The following is a 23,238-nucleotide window of genomic DNA, read 5'->3' on the forward strand; positions in this document are numbered from 1 at the left end:
ACGATTGGGACGTCCAAAAGCTGTCCCTGGGTGGGTAAAGAAATACCTCATGTTAGAGCTGCAAGACAGCCCTCCCCTACGGGGAGGCAACTGCCGCCTGCAGGACTCTTCTACCTAGGCTGGCGTCCGCCGAAGCATAGGTATGCACCTGATAATGTTTGGTGAAAGTGTGCAGACTCGACCAGGTAGCTGCCTGGCACACCTGTTGAGCCGTAGCCTGGTGTCGCAATGCCCAGGACGCACCCACGGCTCTGGTAGAATGGGCCTTCAGCCCTGATGGAACCTGAAGCCCCGCAGAACGGTAGGCTTCAAGAATTGGTTCTTTGATCCATCGAGCCAGGGTGGCCTTAGAAGCCTGCGACCCTTTGCGCTGACCAGCGACAAGGACAAAGAGTGCATCCGAACGGCGCAGGGGCGCTGTGCGGGAAATGTAGATTCTGAGTGCTCTTACCAGATCTAACAAATGTAAATCCTTCTCATACCGATGAACTGCATGAGGACAAAACGAAGGCAAAAAAATATCCTGATTAAGATGAAAAGAGGATACCACCTTCGGGAGAAACTCCTGAATGGGGCGCAGCACTACCTTGTCCTGGTGGAAGACCAGGAAGGGAGCCTTGGAAGACAACGCTGCTAGCTCAGACACTCTCCGAAGAGATGTGATCGCTACCAGAAAAGCCACTTTCTGTGAAAGTCTAGAAAGTGAAACCTCCTTCAGAGGCTCGAAGGGCGGCTTCTGGAGGGCAACTAGTACCCTGTTCAGATCCCATGGATCTAACGGCCGCTTGTACGGGGGAACGATATGGCAAACCCCCTGTAGGAACGTGCGCACCTTAGAAAGTCGTGCTAGACGCTTCTGAAAAAAGACGGATAGCGCCGAGACCTGTCCTTTAAGGGAGCCGAGCGACAAACCCTTTTCTAACCCCGATTGCAGGAAAGAAAGAAGGGTAGGTAATGCAAATGGCCAGGGAGACACTCCCTGAGCAGAGCACCAGGATAAGAATATCCTCCACGTTCTGTGGTAGATCTTAGCAGACGTGGGCTTTCTAGCCTGTCTCATGGTGGCAACGACCCCTTGGGATAAGCCTGAAGACGCTAGGATCCAGGACTCAATGGCCACGCAGTCAGGTTGAGGGCCGCAGAATTCCGATGGAAAAACGGCCCTTGGGACAGTAAGTCTGGTCGGTCTGGAAGTGCCCACGGTTGGCCGACCGTGAGATGCCACAGATCCGGATACCACGCCCTCCTCGGCCAGTCTGGAGCGACGAGTATGACGCGGCTGCAGTCGGATCTGATCTTGCGTAGCACTCTGGGCAAGAGTGCCAGAGGTGGAAACACATAAGGGAGCCGGAACTGCGACCAATCTTGCACTAGGGCGTCTGCTGCTAGAGCTCTTTGATCGCGAGACCGTGCCATGAATGTTGGGACCTTGTTGTTGTGCCGGGACGCCATTAGGTCGACGTCCGGCCTTCCCCATCGGCGACAGATTTCCTGAAACACGTCCGGGTGAAGGGACCATTCCCCTGCGTCCATGCCCTGGCGACTGAGGAAGTCTGCTTCCCAGTTTTCTACGCCGGGGATGTGAACTGCGGATATGGTGGAGGCCGTGGCTTCCACCCACATCATAATGCGCCGGACCTCCTGGAAGGCTTGCCGACTGCGAGTCCCTCCTTGGTGATTGATGTATGCCACCGCTGTGGAGTTGTCCGATTGAATTCGGATCTGCTTCCCTTCCAGCCACTGCTGGAAGGCCAGTAGGGCAAGATACACTGCCCTGATCTCCAGAACATTGATCTGAAGGGTGGACTCCTGCTGAGTCCACGTACCCTGAGCCCTGTGGTGGAGAAAAACTGCTCCCCACCCTGACAGACTCGCGTCTGTCGTGACCACCGCCCAGGACGGTGGTAGGAAGGATCTTCCCTGTGATAATGAGGTGGACAGGAGCCACCACTGCAGAGAGTCCTTGGCCGTCTGGGAAAGGGAGACTTTCCTGTCCAGGGATGTCGACTTCCCGTCCCATTGGCGGAGAATGTCCCATTGAAGTGGACGCAGATGAAACTGCGCAAACGGAACCGCCTCTATTGCCGCCACCATCTTCCCGAGGAAGTGCATGAGGCGTCTTAAGGAGTGCGACTGACTTTGAAGGAGAGCCTGCACCCCTGTCTGTAGTGACCGCTGCTTGCTCAGCGGAAGCTTCACTATCGCTGAGAGAGTATGAAACTCCATGCCAAGATACGTTAGTGATTGGGTCGGTGACAGATTTGACTTTGGGAAGTTGATGATCCACCCGAACGCCTGGAGAGTCTCCAGTGCAAAATTCAGGCTGAGTTGGCATGCCTCCTGAGAGGGTGCCTTGACCAGTAGATCGTCCAAGTAAGGGATCACAGAGTGTCCGTGAGAGTGCAAGACTGCTACCACTGCTGCCATGATCTTGGTGAACACCCGGGGGGCTGTCGCCAGACCAAATGGCAGAGCCACGAACTGAAGATGTTCGTCTCCTATCACGAAGCGTAGAAAGCGTTGGTGCTCTGTAGCAATCGGCACGTGGAGATAAGCATCTTTGATGTCTATTGATGCTAGGAAATCTCCTTGGGACATTGAGGCAATGACTGAGCGGAGGGATTCCATCCGGAACCGCCTGGCGTTCACATGCTTGTTGAGCAGCTTTAGGTCCAGAACAGGACGGAAGGAGCCGTCCTTTTTTGGAACCACAAAGAGATTGGAGTAAAATCCTCGCCCCCTTTCCAGAGGGGGGACAGGGATCACGACTCCTTCTGCTCTTAGAGAGTCCACCGCCTGCAGCAGGGCATCTGCTCGGTTGGGGTGTGGGGAGGTTCTGAAGAACCGAAGTGGAGGCCGAGAACTGAACTCGATTCTGTACCCGCGAGACAAAATGTCTGTTACCCACCGGTCTTTGACCTGTGACAGCCAAATGTCGCAAAAGCGGGAGAGCCTGCCACCGACCGAGGATGTGGAGGGCGGAGGCCGAAAGTCATGAGGTAGCCGCCTTGGAAGCGGTTCCTCCATTTGCTTTCCTGGGGCGTGAGTGAGCCCGCCAGGAATCTGAGCTCCCTTGTCCTTTCTGAGTCCTTTTGGACGAGGAGAATTGGGGCTTGCCCGAGCCTCGAAAGGACCGAAACCTCGACTGCCACTTTTTCTGTTGAGGTTTACTTGCTCTGGGCTGTGGCAAGGAAGAGTCCTTGCCCTTGGACTGTTTTATGATTTCAGCCAATGGCTCACCAAACAGTCTGTCTCTAGATAATGGCAAGCTGGTTAAACATTTTTTGGAACCAGCATCTGCTTTCCAGTCCTTTAACCATAAGGCTCTGCGCAAAACCACAGAATTGGCGGCCGCCATAGAGGTACGGCTCGTAGATTCTAGGACAGCATTGATAGCATAGGTCGCAAACGCAGACATTTGCGAAGTTAGGGACGCCACCTGCGGTACTGCTGGATGCATTATAGCATCCACCTGTGCCAGACCAGCTGAAATAGCTTGGAGTGCCCACACGGCCGCGAATGCTGGAGCAAACGACGCGCCGATAGCTTCATAGACAGATTTCAACCAAAGGTCCATCTGTCTGTCGTTGGCATCTTTAAGTGAAGCGCCATCCTCTACTGCGACTATGGATCTAGCCGCAAGCTTGGAAATTGGGGGATCCACCTTTGGGCACTGGGTCCAGCGTTTGGCTACTTCAGAGGGAAAAGGATAACGGGTATCCTTAGAACGTTTAGAGAAACGCTTGTCTGGATGAGCGTCGTGCTTCTGGATTGATTCTCTGAAGTCAGAGTGGTCCAAAAAAGCACTTAATTTACGCTTGGGATACAGGAAATGGAACTTCTCCTGCTGTGCAGCTGCCTCCTCTGCAGAAGGGGCTGGGGGAGAAATATCCAACAGTCTATTAATGGCCGATATAAGGTCATTAACCATGGCGTCACCATCAGGGGCATCCAGATTGAGAGGGGCCTCAGGATTAGAATCCTGATCCCCGTCCTCAGTCTCATCACAGAGAGATTCTTCTCGCTGAGACCCTGAGCAGTGTGATGACGTGGAGGGTCTTTCCCAGCGAGCTCGCTTAGGCTGCCTGGGACTGTCATCTGAGTCAGAGACTTCAGCTTGTGATGCCTGAGATCCCCTTGAAGTACGGATTAGTTCCAACTGAGGGGGACCAGAGAGCATAGCCACAGCAGTGTCCATGTTCTGAGGAACTGGCCTGGCCTGCAAGGTCTCCAGGATTTTTGTCATGGCCTCAGACATCTTATCAGCAAACACTGCAAAGTCTGTCCCCGTCACCGGGGCAGGGTTCACAGGCGTCGCTGCCTGGGCTACCACCACAATAGGCTCTGGCTGACGAAGTGCCACTGGGACTGAACATTGCACACAATGTGAATCATTGGAGCCTGCCGGTAGATCAGCCCCACATGCAGTACAAACAGTGCACACAGCCCGTGCCTTGGCAGCCTTGCGTTTTGCGGATGACATGTTGCTGCCTCCTCAGAGCAGTACAGGGTGTCCAGTCAAGAAGCGACCTACAGTGCAACTATATATATATATATGGTACCAAGAAAAAAGTACACTAATATGTCACTGAGGCACTAGAGGGGCCAGCACTACTGTGCAGCTTACCGCCCGCTTAGGAGCGGTGTGTGGTCGCCAGAAATCCCTCTAGTCTGGGTCTCCCAGAGCCTGCTGCCTCTCCCCAGCCAGATCGCATGTGTAATGGCTGCCGGCGTCCTTGTGGAGAGGGGGGGCGGGCCCTGGGCGTACACCGACGAAGAGCGGGAAGTCTGCTTCCCCCTGTGCCTAGTGAGAGGGCTGGAGCATGTAAATAAAGCTCCAGCCCTCGGCGCTGCCTATTGAGCAGCGTCTCTCCCCTACCCTGATTGACAGGGTGGGGGCGGGAACGAAGCGGCGCTAGGCCGCAGAAGCCGGGGGCTAAAGTTAGAAGCGCCGCCGCCGTAAAAGCGCGGTCGGCGCAAAGCCCCCGGCGCACCATAAGTCGCAGCTGCGCCGCCGCTCCAGGAGCGGTCGGCGCAGTAGTTCCCAATACACAACGTCACCCAGCAAAGCTGCAGTGACCTAACCCCCAGCGTACATCGCCACTGTCCCCGGCGCACTACAACGCTCAGCAGGCCCTGAGAGTGTCCGTGCCTGCCGGGGACACAGAGTACCTGAAAGTTGCAGGGCCTTGTCCCTGAACGGCACTCCCGCTCCCAATCCAGCAGGTTCTATGGGTCTGTGGATGGAGCCCGGCCCCAGGGCTTGGGGGCCGGCAAGATCCCACTTCCACAGAGCCCTAAGGGGATGTGGAAGGAAAACAGCATGTGGGCTCCAGCCTCCGTACCAGCAATAGGTACCTCAACCTTACAAGCACCAACTGCGGGTGAGAAGGGAGCATGCTGGGGGCCCTATATGGGCCCTCTTTTCTTCCATCCGATAGAGCCAGCAGCTACTGCTGACTACAAACAGTGGAGCTATGCGTGGATGTCTGACCTCCTTCGCACAAAGCAGAAAACTGGTGAGCCAGTGATCCCACTGGGGGTGTATAGCCAGAAGGGGAGGGGCCTTACACTTTTTAGTGTAATTGCTTTGTGTGGCCTCCGGAGGCAGTGCTATACACCAATCGTCTGGGTCTCCCAATGGAGCGACAAAGAAAAAGCGGGTAAAAACGCAGTGTGCGCACAGGGCCTAATGGAGTCTTCAGACTTGGTATATTGATGACCTTTCCTTGGCACGGACATGCCATCACTTTATTATCAGTAGGGTTATACTTCTAGGACCCCCCACAATCCTGAGACTGAAGGGGCTAAAATGTCAATGTGTAGGAAAATTAGTGGATCCGCTTCAATCTCACAATCTGCACCCCACTAGTCATGTGATGGTATATCTTTTCTATAGGCTTCACTTTATTATATGGGTTTTTCCACCAATCTAATTCTGTGCTAATATTCTCGTCACTGGTAATGACACTTTCCATTTAGGCCGGTGTGGGTGGGTTTCTAATACTAACCTTGAATCCTGTTGGGCACCAGTCTACAAACTGAATAGTGCGTTTTGTCTTAATGGTTGCGATGGCGGCGTTGACATCCTTGGGGACCACGTCCCCCCTGTATAACATGCAGCAGGCCATGTATTTGCCGTGGCGGGGGTCACACTTCACCATCTGGTTTGCAGGCTCAAAGCAGGCATTGGTTATTTCGGCCACGGACAGCTGCTCGTGGTAGGCCTTCTCTGCAGAGATGACAGGCGCGTACGTGACCAGCGGGAAATGGATACGTGGATATGGAACCAGGTTTGTCTGAAATTCGGTGAGATCAACATTTAAAGCCCCATCAAACCTCAGCGAGGCAGTGATGGACGACACGATCTGCCCAATGAGACGGTTGAGATTTGTGTATGTTGGACGTTCAATGTCCAAGTTTCGGCAACAAATATCATAAATGGCCTCATTGTCCACCATAAAGGCGCAATCTGAATGCTCCAGCGTGGTGTGTGTGGTCAGTATGGAGTTGTATGGCTCCACCACTGCTGTGGACACTTGCGGTGCTGGGTAGATTGCAAACTCAAGCTTGGACTTCTTGCCATAATCTATAGAGAGTCTCTCCATCAGAAGAGATGCAAATCCTGAGCCTGTGCCGCCTCCAAAGCTGTGGAAAATGAGGAAACCTTGTAATCCGGTGCACTGGTCAGCCTGCGAGAGAAGATAGTGCCATATTACACACAACTGTCATAACTGCGATCATGTAACACCAGCTTCATACAGTGCGTCCACCCATCTCCTGTATACACCGCACCTATATACAGCGTGTCCACCCATCTCCTGTATACACCGCACCTATATACAGCGTGTCCACCCATCTCCTGTATACACCGCACCTATATACAGCGTGTCCACCCATCTCCTGTATACACCGCACCTATATACAGCGTGTCCACCCATCTCCTGTATACACCGCACCTATATACAGCGTGTCCACCCATCTCCTGTATACACCGCACCTATATACAGTGTGTCCACCCATCTCCTGTATACACCGCACCTATATACAGTGTGTCCACCCATCTCCTGTATACACCGCACCTATATACAGTGTGTCCACCCATCTCCTGTATACACCGCACCTATATACAGTGTGTCCACCCATATCCTGTATACACCGCACCTATATACAGTGTGTCCACCCATATCCTGTATACACCGCACCTATATACAGTGTGTCCACCCATCTCCTGTATACACCGCACCTATATACAGTGTGTCCACCCATCTCCTGTATACACCGCACCTATATACAGTGTGTCCACCCATCTCCTGTATACACCGCACCTATATACAGTGTGTCCACCCATCTCCTGTATACACCGCACCTATACAGAGCGTGTCCACCCATCTCCTGTATACACCGCACCTATATACAGCGTGTCCACCCATCTCCTGTATACACCGCACCTATACAGAGCGTGTCCACCCATCTCCTGTATACACCGCACCTCTATACAGTGTGGCCACCCATCTCCTGTATACACCGCACCTATATACAGCGTGTCCACCCATCTCCTGTATACAACGCACCTATATACAGTGTGTCCACCCATCTCCTGTATACACCGCACCTATATACAGTGTGTCCACCCATCTCCTGTATACACCGCACCTATATACAGTGTGTCCACCCATCTCCTGTATACACCGCACCTATATACAGTGTGTCCACCCATCTCCTGTATACACCGCACCTATATACAGTGTGTCCACCCATCTCCTGTATACACCGCACCTATATACAGTGTGTCCACCCATCTCCTGTATACACTGCACCTATATACAGCGTGTCCACCCATCTCCTGTATACACTGCACCTATATACAGCGTGTCCACCCATCTCCTGTATACACCGCACCTATATACAGTGTGTCCACCCATCTCCTGTATACACCGCACCTATATACAGTGCATCCACCCATCTCCTGTATACACCGCACCTATATACAGTGTGTCCACCCATCTCCTGTATACACCGCACCTATATACAGTGTGTCCACCCATCTCCTGTATACACCGCACCTATATACAGTGTGTCCACCCATCTCCTGTATACACCGCACCTATATACAGTGTGTCCACCCATCTCCTGTATACACCGCACCTATATACAGTGTGTCCACCCATCTCCTGTATACACCGCACCTATATACAGTGTGTCCACCCATCTCCTGTATACACCGCACCTATATACAGTGTGTCCACCCATCTCCTGTATACACCGCACCTATATACAGTGTGTCCACCCATCTCCTGTATACACCGCACCTATATACAGCGTGTCCACCCATCTCCTGTATACACCGCACCTATATACAGCGTGTCCACCCATCTCCTGTATACACCGCACCTATATACAGCGTGTCCACCCATCTCTTGTATACACCGCACCTATATACAGCGCGTCCACCAATCTCCTGTATACACCGCACCTATATACAGCGCGTCCACCCATCTCCTGTATACACCGCACCTATATACAGCGCGTCCACCCATCTCCTGTATACACCGCACCTATATACAGCGCGTCCACCCATCTCCTGTATACACCGCACCTATATACAGCGCGTCCACCCATCTCCTGTATACACCGCACCTATATACAGCGCGTCCACCCATCTCCTGTATACACCGCACCTATATACAGCGCGTCCACCCATCTCCTGTATACACCGCACCTATATACAGCGCGTCCACCCATCTCCTGTATACACCGCACCTATATACAGCGTGTCCACCCATCTCCTGTATACACCGCACCTATATACAGCGTGTCCACCCATCTCCTGTATACACCGCACCTATATACAGCGTGTCCACCCATCTCCTGTATACACCGCACCTATATACAGCGTATCCACCCATCTCCTGTATACACCGCACCTATACACAGCGTGTCCACCCATCTCCTGTATACACCGCACCTATATACAGTGTGTCCACCCATATCCTCTATACACCGCACCTATATACAGCGTGTCCACCCATCTCCTGTATACACCACACCTATATACAGTGTGTCCACCCATATCCTCTATACACCGCACCTATATACAGTGTGTCCACCCATCTCCTGTATACACCGCACCTATATACAGTGTGGCCACCCATCTCCTGTATACACCGCACCTATATACAGCGTGTCCACCCATCTCCTGTATACACCGCACCTATATACAGCGTGTCCACCCATCTCCTGTATACACCGCACCTATATACAGTGTGTCCACCCATATCCTGTCCACCGCCATTAACTTGAGAACGGCGGCAGCTATAGGCATAGAAGTGGTGTCTAGGTATAGTAAAGTAGCCATGCGCTACGCAATGAAGCCACCTATAGCGCCACCTGGTGGAAAACAACGGGCGTAGCATTTTTATCTCGAAAACGGAACGAAATAGAGAAAAAATGTGAATTACAAAGTTGTAGGGCATCATCAATTCAATACGAATCCACACCTTGCATACAGAAATGCTATGATATGAAACCCATGACCCCCCAAAGAAGGGAATTTTGTTTACTTACCGTAAATTCCTTTTCTTCTAGCTCTAATTGGGAGACCCAGACAATTGGGTGTATAGGCTATGCCTCCGGAGGCCGCACAAAGTATTACACTCAAAATTGTTAAGCCCCTCCCCTTCTGCCTATACACCCCCCGTGCTCCCACGGGCTCCTCAGTTTTGGTGCAAAAGCAAGAAGGAGGAAAAGATTATAAACTGGTGTAAAGTAGATTCAATCCGAAGGAATATCGGAGAACTGAAACTAAACAACATGAACAACATGTGTACACAAAAAAACAGGGGCGGGTGCTGGGTCTCCCAATTAGAGCTAGAAGAAAAGGAATTTACGGTAAGTAAACAAAATTCCCTTCTTCTTTGTCGCTCTATTGGGAGACCCAGACAATTGGGATGTCCAAAAGCAATCCCTGGGTGGGTAAAATAATACCTCGTAATAGAGCCGTAAAACGGCCTCTTCCTACAGGTGGGCAACCGCCGCCTGAAGGACTCGTCTACCTAGGCTGGCATCCGCCGAAGCATAGGTATGCACCTGATAGTGTTTCGTGAAAGTGTGCAGGCTCGACCAGGTAGCCGCCTGACACACCTGCTGACCCGTAGCCTGGTGCCTCAAAGCCCAGGACGCGCCCCCGGCTCTGGTAGAATGGGCCTAGAGCCCTGAGGGAACCGGCAGCCCGGTAAGCTTCGAGAATTGGTTCCTTGATCCACCGGGCCAGGGTTGATTTGGAAGCCTGTGACCCTTTACGCTGGCCAGCGACAAGGACAAAGAGTGCATCCGAGCGGCGCAGGGGCGCCGTACGAGAAATGTAGAGCCTGAGTGCTCTCACCAGATCTAACCAGTGCAAATCCTTTTCACATTGGTGAACTGGATGATGACAAAAAGAGGGTAAGGAGATATCCTGATTGAGATGAAAGGGGGGTACCACCCTTGGGAGAAATTCCAGAACCGGACGCAGAACCACCTTGTCCTGGTGAACACCAGGAAAGGGGCTTTGCACGACAACGCTGCTAGCTCAGACACTCTCCGAAGTGAAGTGACTGCTACTAGGAAAATCACTTTCTGCGAAAGGCGTGAGAAAGAAATATCCCTTATTGGATCGAATGGTGGTTTCTGAAGAACCATCAGCACCCCGTTCAGATCCCAGGGTTCTAACGGCCGCTTGTAAGGATGAACAATGTGACAACCCCCTGCAGGAACGTGCGTACCTGTGGAAGTCTGGCTAGGCGCTACTGGAAAAAACACAGAGAGCGCTGAGACTTGTCCCTTAAGGGAGCCGAGCGACAAACCCTTTTCCAGTCCAGATTGAAGGAAGGACAGAAAAATGGGCAAGGCAAAAGGCCAGGGAGAAAAACCCCGAGCAGAGCACCACGACAGGAAATTTTTCCACGTCGTGTGGTAGATCTTGGCGGACGTTGGTTTCCTGGCCTGTCTCATAGTGGCAATGACCTCTTGAGATAATCCTGAAGACGCTAGATCTAGGACTCAATGGCCACAGTGTCAGGTTGAGGGCCGCAGAATTCAAATGGAAAAACGGCCCTTGAGACAGCAAGTCTGGTCGGACTGGTAGTGCCCACGTTTGGCCTACCGTGAGATGCCACAGATCCGGGTACCACGACCTCCTCGGCCAGTCTGGAGTGACGAGGATGGCGCGGCGGCAGTCGGCCCTGATCGTGCGTAACACTCTGGGCAACAGTGCCAGCGGAGGAAACACATAAGGGAGTTGAAACTGTGACCAATTCCGAACTAAGGCGTCTGCCGCCATAGCTCTGTGATCGTGAGAGCGTGCCATGAATGCCATGACCTTGTTGTTGTGCCGGGACGCCATTAGGTCGACGTCCGGCCTCCCTCAGCGGCAACAGATCTCCTGAAACACGCCCGGGTGAAGAGACCATTCCCCTGCGTCCATGCCCTGGCGACTGAGAAAGTCTGCTTCCCAGTTTTCGACGCCCGGGATGTGAACTGCGGAGATGGTGGAGGCCGTGGCTTCCACCCACATCAAAATCCGCCGGACTTCCTGGAAGGCTTGCCGACTGCGTGTTCCGCCTTGGTGGTTGATGTAAGCCACCACTGTGGAGTTGTCCGACTGAATTCGGATCTGCTTGCCTTCCAGCCACTGCTGGAACACTTTTTAGGGCAAGATACACTGCCCTGATCTTCAGAACATTGATCTGAAGCGAGGACTCTTGCTGAGTCCACGTACCCTGAGCCCTGTGGTGGAGAAAGACTGCTCCCCACCCTGACAGACTCGCGTCCGTCGTGACCACCTCCCAGGATGGGGGTAGGAAGGATTTCCCATGCGATAATGAAGTGGGAAGAAAGCCACCCCCTAAGGGAAGCTTTGGTTGCCTGAGAGAGGGAGACGTTCCTGTCGAGGGACGTCGGTTTCCTGTCCTATTTGCGTAGGATGTCCCAATGAAGAGGACGCAGGTGAAACTGCGCGAAAGGAACTGCCTCCATTGCTGCCACCATCTTCCCCAGGAAGTGCATGAGGCCCTTCAAGGGGTGTGCTTGACCTTGAAGGAGAGATTGCACCCCTTTCTGTAGTGAACGCTTGTTGATCAGCGGAAGCTTCACTATCGCCGATAGGGTATGAAACTCCATGCCAAGATATGTCAGCGATTGGGCTGGTGTCAGATTTGACTTTGGAAAATTGATGATCCACCCGAAACTCTGGAGAGCCCCCAGAGAAGCGTCGGGGCTGTGTTGGCATGCCTCTTGAGAGGGTGCCTTGATCAGCAGATCGTCCAAGTAAGGGATCACCGAGTGACCCTGAGAGTGGAGGACCGCAACTACTGTAGCCCTGACCTTGGTGAAAACCCGTGGGGCTGTAGCCAGGCCGAACTGCAGTGCCACGAACTGCAGGTGTTCGTCTCCTATGGTGAAGCGCAAGAAGCGTTGGTGCTCTGGAGCCACCGGTACGTGGAGAAAAGCATCTTTGATATCGATCGATGCAAGGAAATCTTCTGGGGACATTGAGTCGATGACGGAGCGGAGGGTTTCCATCCGGAACCGTCTGGTCTATACGTGTTTGTTGAGCAGTTACGGGTCCAGGACAGGACGGAAAGACCCGTCCTTCTTTGTAACCACAAACAGGTTGGAGAAAAACCCGTGACCCTGTTGCTGAAGAGGAACAGGGACCACCACTCCTTCTGCCCTCAGGGTGCCCAGCGCCTGCAGAAGAGCCTCGGCTCGCTCGGGAGGCGGGGATAACCTGAAGAATCGAGTCGGGGGACGAGAGGCGAACTCTAACTTGTAACCGTGAGACAGAATGTCTCTCGCCCAACGGTCTTTTACCCTTGGCAGCCAGGAGTCGCAAAGGCGGGAAAGCCTGCCACCAACCGAGGATGCGGATTGAGGAGACCGAAAGCCATCAAGAAGCCGCTTTGGTAGCGGCACCTCCGGTGGTCTTTTTGACTTAGACCGCCATGAATCGGAGAGCCCTTGATCTATTCAGAGGCCTTTTGGACGAGGAGAATTGGGACCTGCCCGCGCCCCGAAAGAACCGAAACCTCGACTGCCCCATCCTCTGTTGGGGTATGTTCGGTTTGGGCTGGGGTAAAGATGTATCCTTTCCCTTGTATTGTTTGATGATTTCATCCAAACGTTCGCCAAACAGTCGGTCGCCAGAAATTGGCAAACTGGTTAAACGCTTTTTTGGAAGCAGAATCTGCCTTCCAGTTCCGTAGCCACAAGGCCCTGCAGAGTACCACCGAATTGGCGGAAGCAACCGCCATACGGCTCGCAGAGTCCAGGACAGCATTAATAGCGTAAGACGCAAATGCCGACGTCTGTGTGGCTGCGTCAATTTGCGCTTGACCTGCTGAGATAGCTTGTAGCACCCATACGGCTGCAAATGCTGGTGTAAAAGAAGCGCTGATAGCTTCATAGATGGATTTCAACCAGAGCTCCATCTGCCTGTGAGTGGCATCTTTGATTGATAGACGCTATAAGATCGTTCACTATGGCGTCCCCGTCAGGCGTATCAAGATTGAGAGCGGCCTCAGGATCAGAATCCTGATCAGCTGTCTCCGCTTCATCATCCAGGGATTCCCCCCGCTGAGACCCTGACCAATATGAAGATGTCGAGGGAATTTCCCAGCGAGCTCGCTTAGACGGTCAGGGGCTGGGGGCTGTATCAGAGACCTCACTCTGGGATCTATGAGACACCCCGGGGAGACCTCTGGTCCAACTGAGGTGGGCCAGGGAGCAATGATTCAACAGTGCCCCTGTGCTGAGATACCGGTCTGGATTGCTCAGTGGATCCTGCCGGCAGAGGGGTCGTACATGCGGCGCAGGCAGCATAGTAAGCCTGTGGTTTGGCGCTCCTGCCTTTTATGGGCGCCATGCTGTTGACTTCCCTGAGCAACACAATATATATACAGAATCAACTGTGCACCATACAGTGTAAAGCATATCTTATAAACATATGATTTAAAATTACACTCCTGCACAAATGTGGCTAGCACCACAGATGCTGCATACCCCCCGCATAAAGCGGTTGTGAGGCCACCAGGGTCCCTGCCTGGGTCTGTCAGAATTTGTCCCCCTCTGCAGCATTCAAGGAGCTGACAGGAATGGCTGCTGGCTTCTGAGGAGAGGACAGTGAGGGGGATGGAGTATGCAAAGCATGCTCCAGCCCTCAGTGCTGCTCATCCTGTGCAGCGTCCCGCCCTTCCCCTGCTTGTCAGGGCTGTGGGCGGGAGGAAGAAAGACTAGGCCGCAAAAGCCGGGGACTCGAGTAATAAACGCGGCCGCCGTAAAAGCGCGGCTGCGCGGAAGTCCCCGGCGCACTACAAGTCCCAGCCGCGCCTCAATGTCAAAACATGGCGGCGGCGGTCAGCGCGGTAGTCTCCCTACATAAACACACTCAGCGATGCTGAGTGTGTAATGGCACGGCTGCCGGCGTCCTGAGAGAGGAGGAAGCCGTGGGCGTGACCCTTAGAAAGTGCGGGAACTGGTGCCTCACAGTGCAGTGAGGGGAGTGGAGTATGCAAAGCATGCTCCAGCCCTCACTGCAGCTCGTCTGTAAAGCGTCCCGCCCTTCCCCTGCCTGTCAGGGCTGTGGGCGGGAGGAGGAAACACTAGGCCGTACAAGCCGGGGACTCAAGTAATGAGCGCGGCTGCCATAAAAGCGCGGCCGCGCGGAAGTCCCCGGCGCACTACAAGTCCCAGCCGCGCCTCAGTGTTAAAAACATGGCGGCGGCGGTAGTACGGTAGTCCCCCTACATAAACACACTCAGCGACGCTGAGTGTGTAATGGCACATTAACCCGGTCAGCGCCGCGGCCCGGTGCACTAGCACACCCAGCAATGCTGGAGTGTTGCTGTGCGCGGTCCCCACAGGGACACAGAGTACCTTCAAGTAGCAGGGCCATGTCCCTGAACGATACCCGGCTCCTATCCAGCAGAGTCTTAGGAGCTGTGGATGGAGCACGGTCTCAGTGCCTGGAGACCGGTAAGATCCCACTTCACCCAGAGCCCTGAGGGGGATGGGGAAGGAAAGCAGCATGTGGGCTCCAGCCTCCGTACCCGCAATGGATACCTCAACCTTAACAACACCGCCGACAAGAGTGGGGTGAGAAGGGAGCATGCTGGGGGCCCTATATGGGCCCACTTTTCTTCCATCCGACATGGTCAGCAGCTGCTGCTGACCAATCTGTGGAGCTGTGCTGTGCGTGTCTGACCTCCTTCGCACAAAGCAAAAAACTGAGGAGCCCGTGGGAGCACGGGGGGTGTATAGGCAGAAGGGGAGGGGCTTAACACTTTTGAGTGTAATACTTTGTGCGGCCTCCGGAGGCATAGCCTATACACCCAATTGTCTGGGTCTCCCAATAGAGCGACAAAGAAACATTGAATGCTGGTCACGCATATGGCGCTCATTAGTGGCCCCCGTCAGCTGCAATGCACATCTGGCCTCTGCACAGCATACTGTATCTTGCTGCAATGCACATCTGGCCTCTGCACAGCATACTGTATCTTGCTGCAATGCACATCTGGCCTCTGCACAGCATACTGTATCTGGCTGCAATGCACATCTGGCCTCTGCACAGCATACTGTATCTTGCTGCACGTTGTGCAATATGGTGGTGACACGTTTGCACAAGCATCTGTGATACGTGGTCGTAGGTCCTGCAATGTTGGTGGAGGGGTCGCATACACCTGCTGTTTGATGTGACCTCACAGAAAGAAGTCCAATGGGGTCAGGTCAGGTGAGAGGAGGCCACTCCACACAGCCACCATACCCAATGACTTGTAGGAAGGTCTCCATGAGGTATCGCTTCACGTCCGCAGCCTTGTGAGGTTTACACCTTCTAATCATAGCATTTCTGTATGCAAGGTGTGGATTCCTATTGAATTGATGATGCCCTACAACTTTGTAACTCACTTTTTTCTCTATCTCGTTCCGTTTTAGAGATAAAAATGCTAACTCCGTTGTTTTCCACCAGGTGGCGCTATAGGTGGTTTCATTGCGTAGCTCATGGCTACTTTACTATACCTAGACACCACTTCTATGCCTATAGCTGCCGCCGTTCTCAAGTTAATGGCAGTGGACAGGATATGGGTAGACACACTGTATATAGGTGCGGTGTATACAGGATATGGGTGGACACACTGTATATAGGTGCGGTGTATATAGTATATGGGTGGACACACTGTATATAGGTGCGGTGTATACAGGAGATGGGTGGACACACTGTATATAGGTGCGGTGTATACAGGAGATGGGTGGACACACTGTATATAGGTGAGGTGTATACAGGATATGGGTGGACACACTGTATATAGGTGTGGTGTATACAGGATATGGGTGGACACACTGTATATAGGTGCGGTGTGTACAGGATATGGTTGGACACACTGTATATAGGTGCGGTGTATACAGGATATGGGTGGACACACTGTATATAGGTGCGGTGTATACAGGATATGGGTGGACACACTGTATATAAGGCTGTTGAGGTCGGGTCTGGAGACCCCTGGCCGGGCCATTTGCTGACTGCGAATCTGATGTGTGACAGATCTAATACTAATTGTATAAGGTGCAAATTAGTGAAGACAAAACTGTTCGGTGCTCGGGACAAGCATTTTGATGCTTGGAAGTCAATGGGGGACCTGCATTTTTCAGCAAGATTTTCCATAAAAATGCTCGAGTTCCCCATTGACTTCCGTTATACCCAGTAATCGAGTACCAAGCATCAAAATGCTCATTACGAGCACTGAACAGTTCACTCATCACTTCCGCAAGAAGGGAATTTTGTTTACTTACCGTAAATTCCATTTCTTCTAGCTCCTATTGGGAGACCCAGACAATTGGGTGTATAGCTTCTGCCTCCGGAGGCCACACAAAGTATTACACTTTAAAAAGTGTAACCCCTCCCCTCTGCCTATACACCCCCCCCCGTGCATCACGGGCTCCTCAGTTTTGGTGCAAAAGCAGGAAGGAGGAAACTTATAAATTGGTCTAAGGTAAATTCAATCCGAAGGATGTTCGGAGAACTGAACCATGAACCAAAAGAACAATTCAACATGAACAACATGTGTACACAAAAGAACAACAGCCCGAAGGGCACAGGGGCGGGTGCTGGGTCTCCCAATAGGAGCTAGAAGAAAAGGAATTTACGGTAAGTAAACAAAGAAGGGAATTTTGTTTACTTACCGTAAATTCCTTTTCTTCTAGCTCTAATTGGGAGACCCAGACAATTGGGTGTATAGCTATGCCTCCGGAGGCCGCACAAAGTATTACACTAAAAGTGTAAAGCCCCTCCCCTTCTGCCTATACACCCCCCGTGCTCCCACGGGCTCCTCAGTTTTGGTGCAAAAGCAAGAAGGAGGAAAAAAATTATAAACTGGTTTAAAGTAAATTCAATCCGAAGGAATATCGGAGAACTAAAACCATTCAACATGAACAACATGTGTACACAAAAAAACAGGGGCGGGTGCTGGGTCTCCCAATTGGAGCTAGAAGAAAAGGAATTTACGGTAAGTAAACAAAATTCCCTTCTTCTTTGTCGCTCCATTGGGAGACCCAGACAATTGGGACGTCCAAAAGCATTCCCTGGGTGGGTAAAATAATACCTCGTAATAGAGCCGTAAAACGGCCCCTTCCTACAGGTGGGCAACCGCCGCCTGAAGGACTCGTCTACCTAGGCTGGCATCCGCCGAAGCATAGGTATGCACCTGATAGTGTTTCGTGAAAGTGTGCAGGCTCGACCAGGTAGCCGCCTGACACACCTGCTGAGCCGTAGCCTGGTGCCTCAAAGCCCAGGACGCGCCCACGGCTCTGGTAGAATGGGCCTTCAGCCCTGAGGGAACCGGAAGCCCAGCAGAACGGTAAGCTTCGAGAATTGGCTCCTTGATCCACCGAGCCAGGGTTGATTTGGAAGCCTGTGACCCTTTACGCTGGCCAGCGACAAGGACAAAGAGTGCATCCGAGCGGCGCAGGGGCGCCGTACGAGAAATGTAGAGTCTGAGTGCTCTCACCAGATCTAACAAGTGCAAATCCTTTTCACATTGGTGAACTGGATGAGGACAAAAAGAAGGTAAGGAGATATCCTGATTGAGATGAAAGGGGGATACCACCTTGGGGAGAAATTCCGGAACCGGACGCAGAACCACCTTGTCCTGGTGAAACACCAGGAAAGGGGCTTTGCACGACAACGCTGCTAGCTCAGACACTCTCCGAAGAGAAGTGACTGCTACTAGAAAAACCACTTTCTGCGAAAGGCGTGAGAGAGAAATATCCCTCATTGGCTCGAATGGTGGTTTCTGAAGAACCATCAGCACCCTGTTCAGATCCCAGGGTTCTAACGGCCGCTTGTAAGGAGGAACGATGTGACAAACCCCCTGCAGGAACGTGCGTACCTGTGGAAGTCTGGCTAGGCGCTTCTGGAAAAACACAGAGAGCGCTGAGACTTGTCCCTTAAGGGAGCCGAGCGACAAACCCTTTTCCAGTCCAGATTGAAGGAAGGACAGAAAAGTGGGCAAGGCAAAAGGCCAGGGAGAAAAACCCTGAGCAGAGCACCACGACAGGAATATTTTCCACGTCCTGTGGTAGATCTTGGCGGACGTTGGTTTCCTGGCCTGTCTCATAGTGGCAATGACCTCTTGAGATAATCCTGAAGACGCTAGGATCCAGGACTCAATGGCCACACAGTCAGGTTGAGGGCCGCAGAATTCAGATGGAAAAACGGCCCTTGAGACAGCAAGTCTGGTCGGTCTGGTAGTGCCCACGGTTGGCCGACCGTGAGATGCCACAGATCCGGGTACCACGACCTCCTCGGCCAGTCTGGAGCGACGAGGATGACGCGGCGGCAGTTGGCCCTGATCTTGCGTAACACTCTGGGCAACAGTGCCAGAGGAGGAAACACATAAGGGAGCTGAAACTGCGACCAATCCTGAACTAAGGCGTCTGCCGCCAGAGCTCTGGGATCTTGAGACCGTGCCATGAACGTCGGTACCTTGTTGTTGTGCCGGGACGCCATGAGGTCGACGTCCGGCACCCCCAGCGGCAACAGATCTCCTGAAACACGTCCGGGTGAAGGGACCATTCCCCTGCGTCCATGCCCTGGCGACTGAGATAATCTGCTTCCCAGTTTTCCACGCCTGGGATGTGAACTGCCGAGATGGTGGAAGCCGTGGCTTCCACCCACATCAAAATCCGCCGGACTTCCTGGAAGGCTTGCCGACTGCGTGTGCCGCCTTGGTGGTTGATGTATGCCACCGCTGTGGAATTGTCCGACTGAATTCGGATCTGCTTGCCTTCCAGCCACTGCTGGAACGCTTTCAGGGCAAGGTACACTGCCCGTATTTCCAGAACATTGATCTGAAGTGAGGACTCTTGCTGGGTCCACGTACCCTGAGCCCTGTGGTGGAGAAAAACCGCTCCCCACCCTGACAGACTCGCGTCCGTCGTGACCACCTCCCAGGATGGGGGCAGGAAGGATTTCCCCTTCGATAATGAAGTGGGAAGAAGCCACCACCGAAGGGAAGCTTTGGTCGCCTGAGAGAGAGAGACGTTCCTGTCGAGGGACGTCGGCTTCCTGTCCCATTTGCGTAGGATGTCCCATTGAAGAGGACGCAGGTGAAACTGCGCGAAAGGGACTGCCTCCATTGCTGCCACCATCTTCCCCAGGAAGTGCATGAGGCGCCTCAAGGGGTGTGCCTGACCTTGAAGGAGAGATTGTACCCCTGTCTGTAGTGAACGCTGCTTGATCAGCGGAAGCTTCACTATCGCTGAGAGGGTATGAAACTCCATGCCAAGGTATGTCAGCGATTTGGCCGGTGTCAGATTTGACTTTGGAAAATTGATGAGCCACCCGAAACTCTGGAGAGTCTCCAGAGTAGCGTCGAGGCTGTGTTGGCATGCCTCTTGAGAGGGTGCCTTGATCAGCAGATCGTCCAAGTAAGGGATCACCGAGTGACCCTGAGAGTGGAGGACCGCTACTACAGTAGCCATAACCTTGGTGAAAACCCGTGGGGCTGTTGCCAGGCCGAACGGCAGTGCCACGAACTGCAGGTGTTCGTCTCCTATGGCGAAGCGCAAGAAGCGCTGGTGCTCTGGAGCAATCGGTACGTGGAGATAAGCATCTTTGATATCGATCGATGCAAGGAAATCTCCTTGGGACATTGAGGCGATGACGGAGCGGAGGGATTCCATCCGGAACCGCCTGGTCTTTACATGTTTGTTGAGCAGTTTCAGGTCCAGGACAGGACGGAAAGACCCGTCCTTCTTTGGGACCACAAACAGGTTGGAGTAAAAACCGTGACCCTGTTGCTGAAGAGGAACAGGGACCACCACTCCTTCTGCCTTCAGAGTGCCCAGCGCCTGCAGAAGAGCATCGGCTCGCTCGGGAGGCGGGGATGACCTGAAGAATCGAGTCGGGGGACGAGAGGTGAACTCTATCTTGTAACCGTGAGACAGAATGTCTCTCACCCAACGGTCTTTTACCCGTGGCAGCCAGGTGTCGCAAAAGCGGGAGAGCCTGCCACCGACCGAGGATGCGGATTGAGGAGGCCGAAAGTCATGAGGAAGCCGCTTTGGTAGCGGCACCTCCGGTGGTCTTTTTAGGACGTGACTTAGACCGCCATGAATCAGAGTTCCTTTGATCTTTCTGAGGCCTTTTGGACGAGGAGAATTGGGACCTGCCCGCGCCCCGAAAGGACCGAAACCTCGACTGCCCCCTCCTCTGTTGGGGTATGTTCGGTTTGGGCTGGGGTAAGGATGTATCCTTTCCCTTGGATTGTTTGATGATTTCATCCAAACGCTCGCCAAACAATCTGTCGCCAGAAATTGGCAAACTGGTTAAGCGCTTTTTGGAAGCAGAATCTGCCTTCCATTCCCGTAGCCACAAGGCCCTGCGGAGTACCACCGAATTGGCGGATGCAACCGCCGTACGGCTCGCAGAGTCCAGGACAGCATTAATAGCGTAAGACGCAAATGTCGACGTCTGAGCGGTTATGGACGCCACCTGCGGCGCGGAAGTGCGTGTGGCTGCGTCAATTTGCGCTTGACCTGCTGATATAGTTTGTAGCGCCCATACGGCTGCGAATGCTGGGGCAAAAGAAGCGCCGATAGCTTCATAGATGGATTTCAACCAGAGCTCCATCTGTCTGTCAGTGGCATCTTTGAGTGAAGCCCCATCTTCCACTGCAAGTATGGATCTAGCCGCCAGTCTGGAGATTGGAGGATCCACCTTGGGACACTGAGTCCAACCTTTGACCACGTCAGGGGGAAAGGGATAACGTGTATCCTTAAGGCGCTTAGAAAAACGCTTATCTGGACAATCATGGTGATTCTGGACTGCCTCTCTGAAATCAGAGTGGTCCAGAAACATACTCGGTGTACGCTTGGGAAACCTGAAACGGAATTTCTCCTGCTGAGAAGCTGACTCCTCCGCCGGAGGAGCTGAGGGAGAAATATCCAGCATTAGATTGATGGACGCAATAAGATCGTTCACTATGGCGTCCCCGTCCGGAGTATTTAGATTGAGAGCGGCCTCAGGATCAGAATCCTGATCAGCTGTCTCCGCGTCATCAACCAGAGATTCCCCCCGCTGAGACCCTGAACAATATGATGATGTCGAGGGAATTTCCAAGCGAGCTCGCTTAATCGGTCTGGGGCTGGGGTCCGTGTCAGAGCCCCCAGCCTGGGATCTATGAGATACCCCGGGGGGACATTGTTGGTCCAAATGAGGGGGGCCAGGGAACAATGATTCAACAGTGTCCCTGTGCGGAGATACCGGTCTGGACTGCAAGGCTTCTAGTATCTTAGCCATAGTTTCAGAGAGTTTATCCTTAAAGACTGCAAACTCCGTCCCTGTCACCTGGATAGTGTCAGCAGGTGGCTCCCCCTGGGCCCCTCTTAGCAGAGGGTCCGGCTGAGTAAGTGCAGCAGGGGCCGAGCAGAGCACACAATGAGGGTCAGTGGAACCTGCCGGTAGCGGCGTCGTACATGCGGCGCAGGCAGCATAGTAAGCCTGTGTTTTGGCACCCCTGCCTTTTGTGGGCGCCATGCTATTGTCTTCCCTGAGCAACACAATAGGGTATATAGCCAGAATCAACTGTGCACCATACAGTGTAAAGTATATACCATAAACATATAATTTATAATTACACTTCTGCACAATGGGGCTAGCACCACAGGTGCTGCTTACCACCCGCTTAAAGCGGTTGTGAGGCCACCAGAATCCCTGCCTGGGTCTCCCAGAATTTGTCCCCCTCTGCAGCGTCCGAGGAGCTGACAGGAATGGCTGCCGGCGTCCTGAGGAGAGGAGGGAGCCGTGGGCGTGACCCAGAAAGTGCGGGAACTGGTGCCCCACTGTGCACAGTGAGGGGGATGGAGTATGCAAAGCATGCTCCAGCCCTCATTGCTGCTCGTCTGTACAGCGTCCTGCCCTTCCCCTGCCTGTCAGGGCTGGGGGCGGGAGGAAAAAAGACTAGGCCGCAAAAGCCGGGGACTCGAGTAATAAGCGCGGCCGCCGTATAAGCGCGGCCGGCGCGGAAGTCCCCGGCGCACTACAAGTCCCAGCCGCGCCGCAGTGTTAACCATGGCAGCGGCGGTCAGCGCGGTAGTCCCCATACACAAACACACTCAGCGACGCTGAGTGTGTAATGGCACATTTAACCCGGTCAGCGCCGCGGTCCCCGGTGCACTAGCACACCCAGCAATGCTGGAGTGTTGCTGTGCGCGGTCCCTACGGGGACACAGAGTACCTCCAAGTAGCAGGGCCATGTCCCTGAACGATACCCGGCTCCTATCCAGCAGGCTCCTCTGGAGTTGTGGATGAAGCACGGTCTCAGTGCCTGGAGACCGATAGGATCCCACTTCACCCAGAGCCCTAAGGGGGATGGGGAAGGAAAACAGCATGTGGGCTCCAGCCTCCGTACCCGCAATGGATACCTCAACCTTAACTACACCGCCGACAAGAGTGGGGTGAGAAGGGAGCATGCTGGGGGCCCTGTTATGGGCCCACTTTTCTTCCATCCGACATAGTCAGCAGCTGCTGCTGACCAATCTGTGGAGCTGTGCGTGCAGGTCTGCCTCCTTCGCACAAAGCATAAAAACTGAGGAGCCCGTGGGAGCACGGGGGGTGTATAGGCAGAAGGGGAGGGGCTTTACACTTTTAGTGTAATACTTTGTGCGGCCTCCGGAGGCATAGCCTATACACCCAATTGTCTGGGT

General features: G+C 53.3%; 1 protein-coding gene across 1 annotated transcript in view; it reads right to left on the reverse strand.

Moving 5' to 3' along the window:
- The window catches only part of LOC142282266 (tubulin alpha-3 chain-like), a 60,256-nt gene that overhangs the window by 20,060 nt on the left and 16,958 nt on the right, over positions 1-23,238 (reverse strand). Inside the window, exon 4 of the mRNA XM_075332959.1 lies at positions 6,012-6,692. Coding sequence (XP_075189074.1) covers positions 6,012-6,692 — 681 coding nt within the window. The remainder of the gene's footprint in view (positions 1-6,011; positions 6,693-23,238) is intronic.

The sequence above is a fragment of the Anomaloglossus baeobatrachus genome, unplaced genomic scaffold (assembly GCF_048569485.1).
Source record: "Anomaloglossus baeobatrachus isolate aAnoBae1 unplaced genomic scaffold, aAnoBae1.hap1 Scaffold_503, whole genome shotgun sequence".
Lineage (NCBI taxonomy): Eukaryota > Metazoa > Chordata > Amphibia > Anura > Aromobatidae > Anomaloglossus > Anomaloglossus baeobatrachus.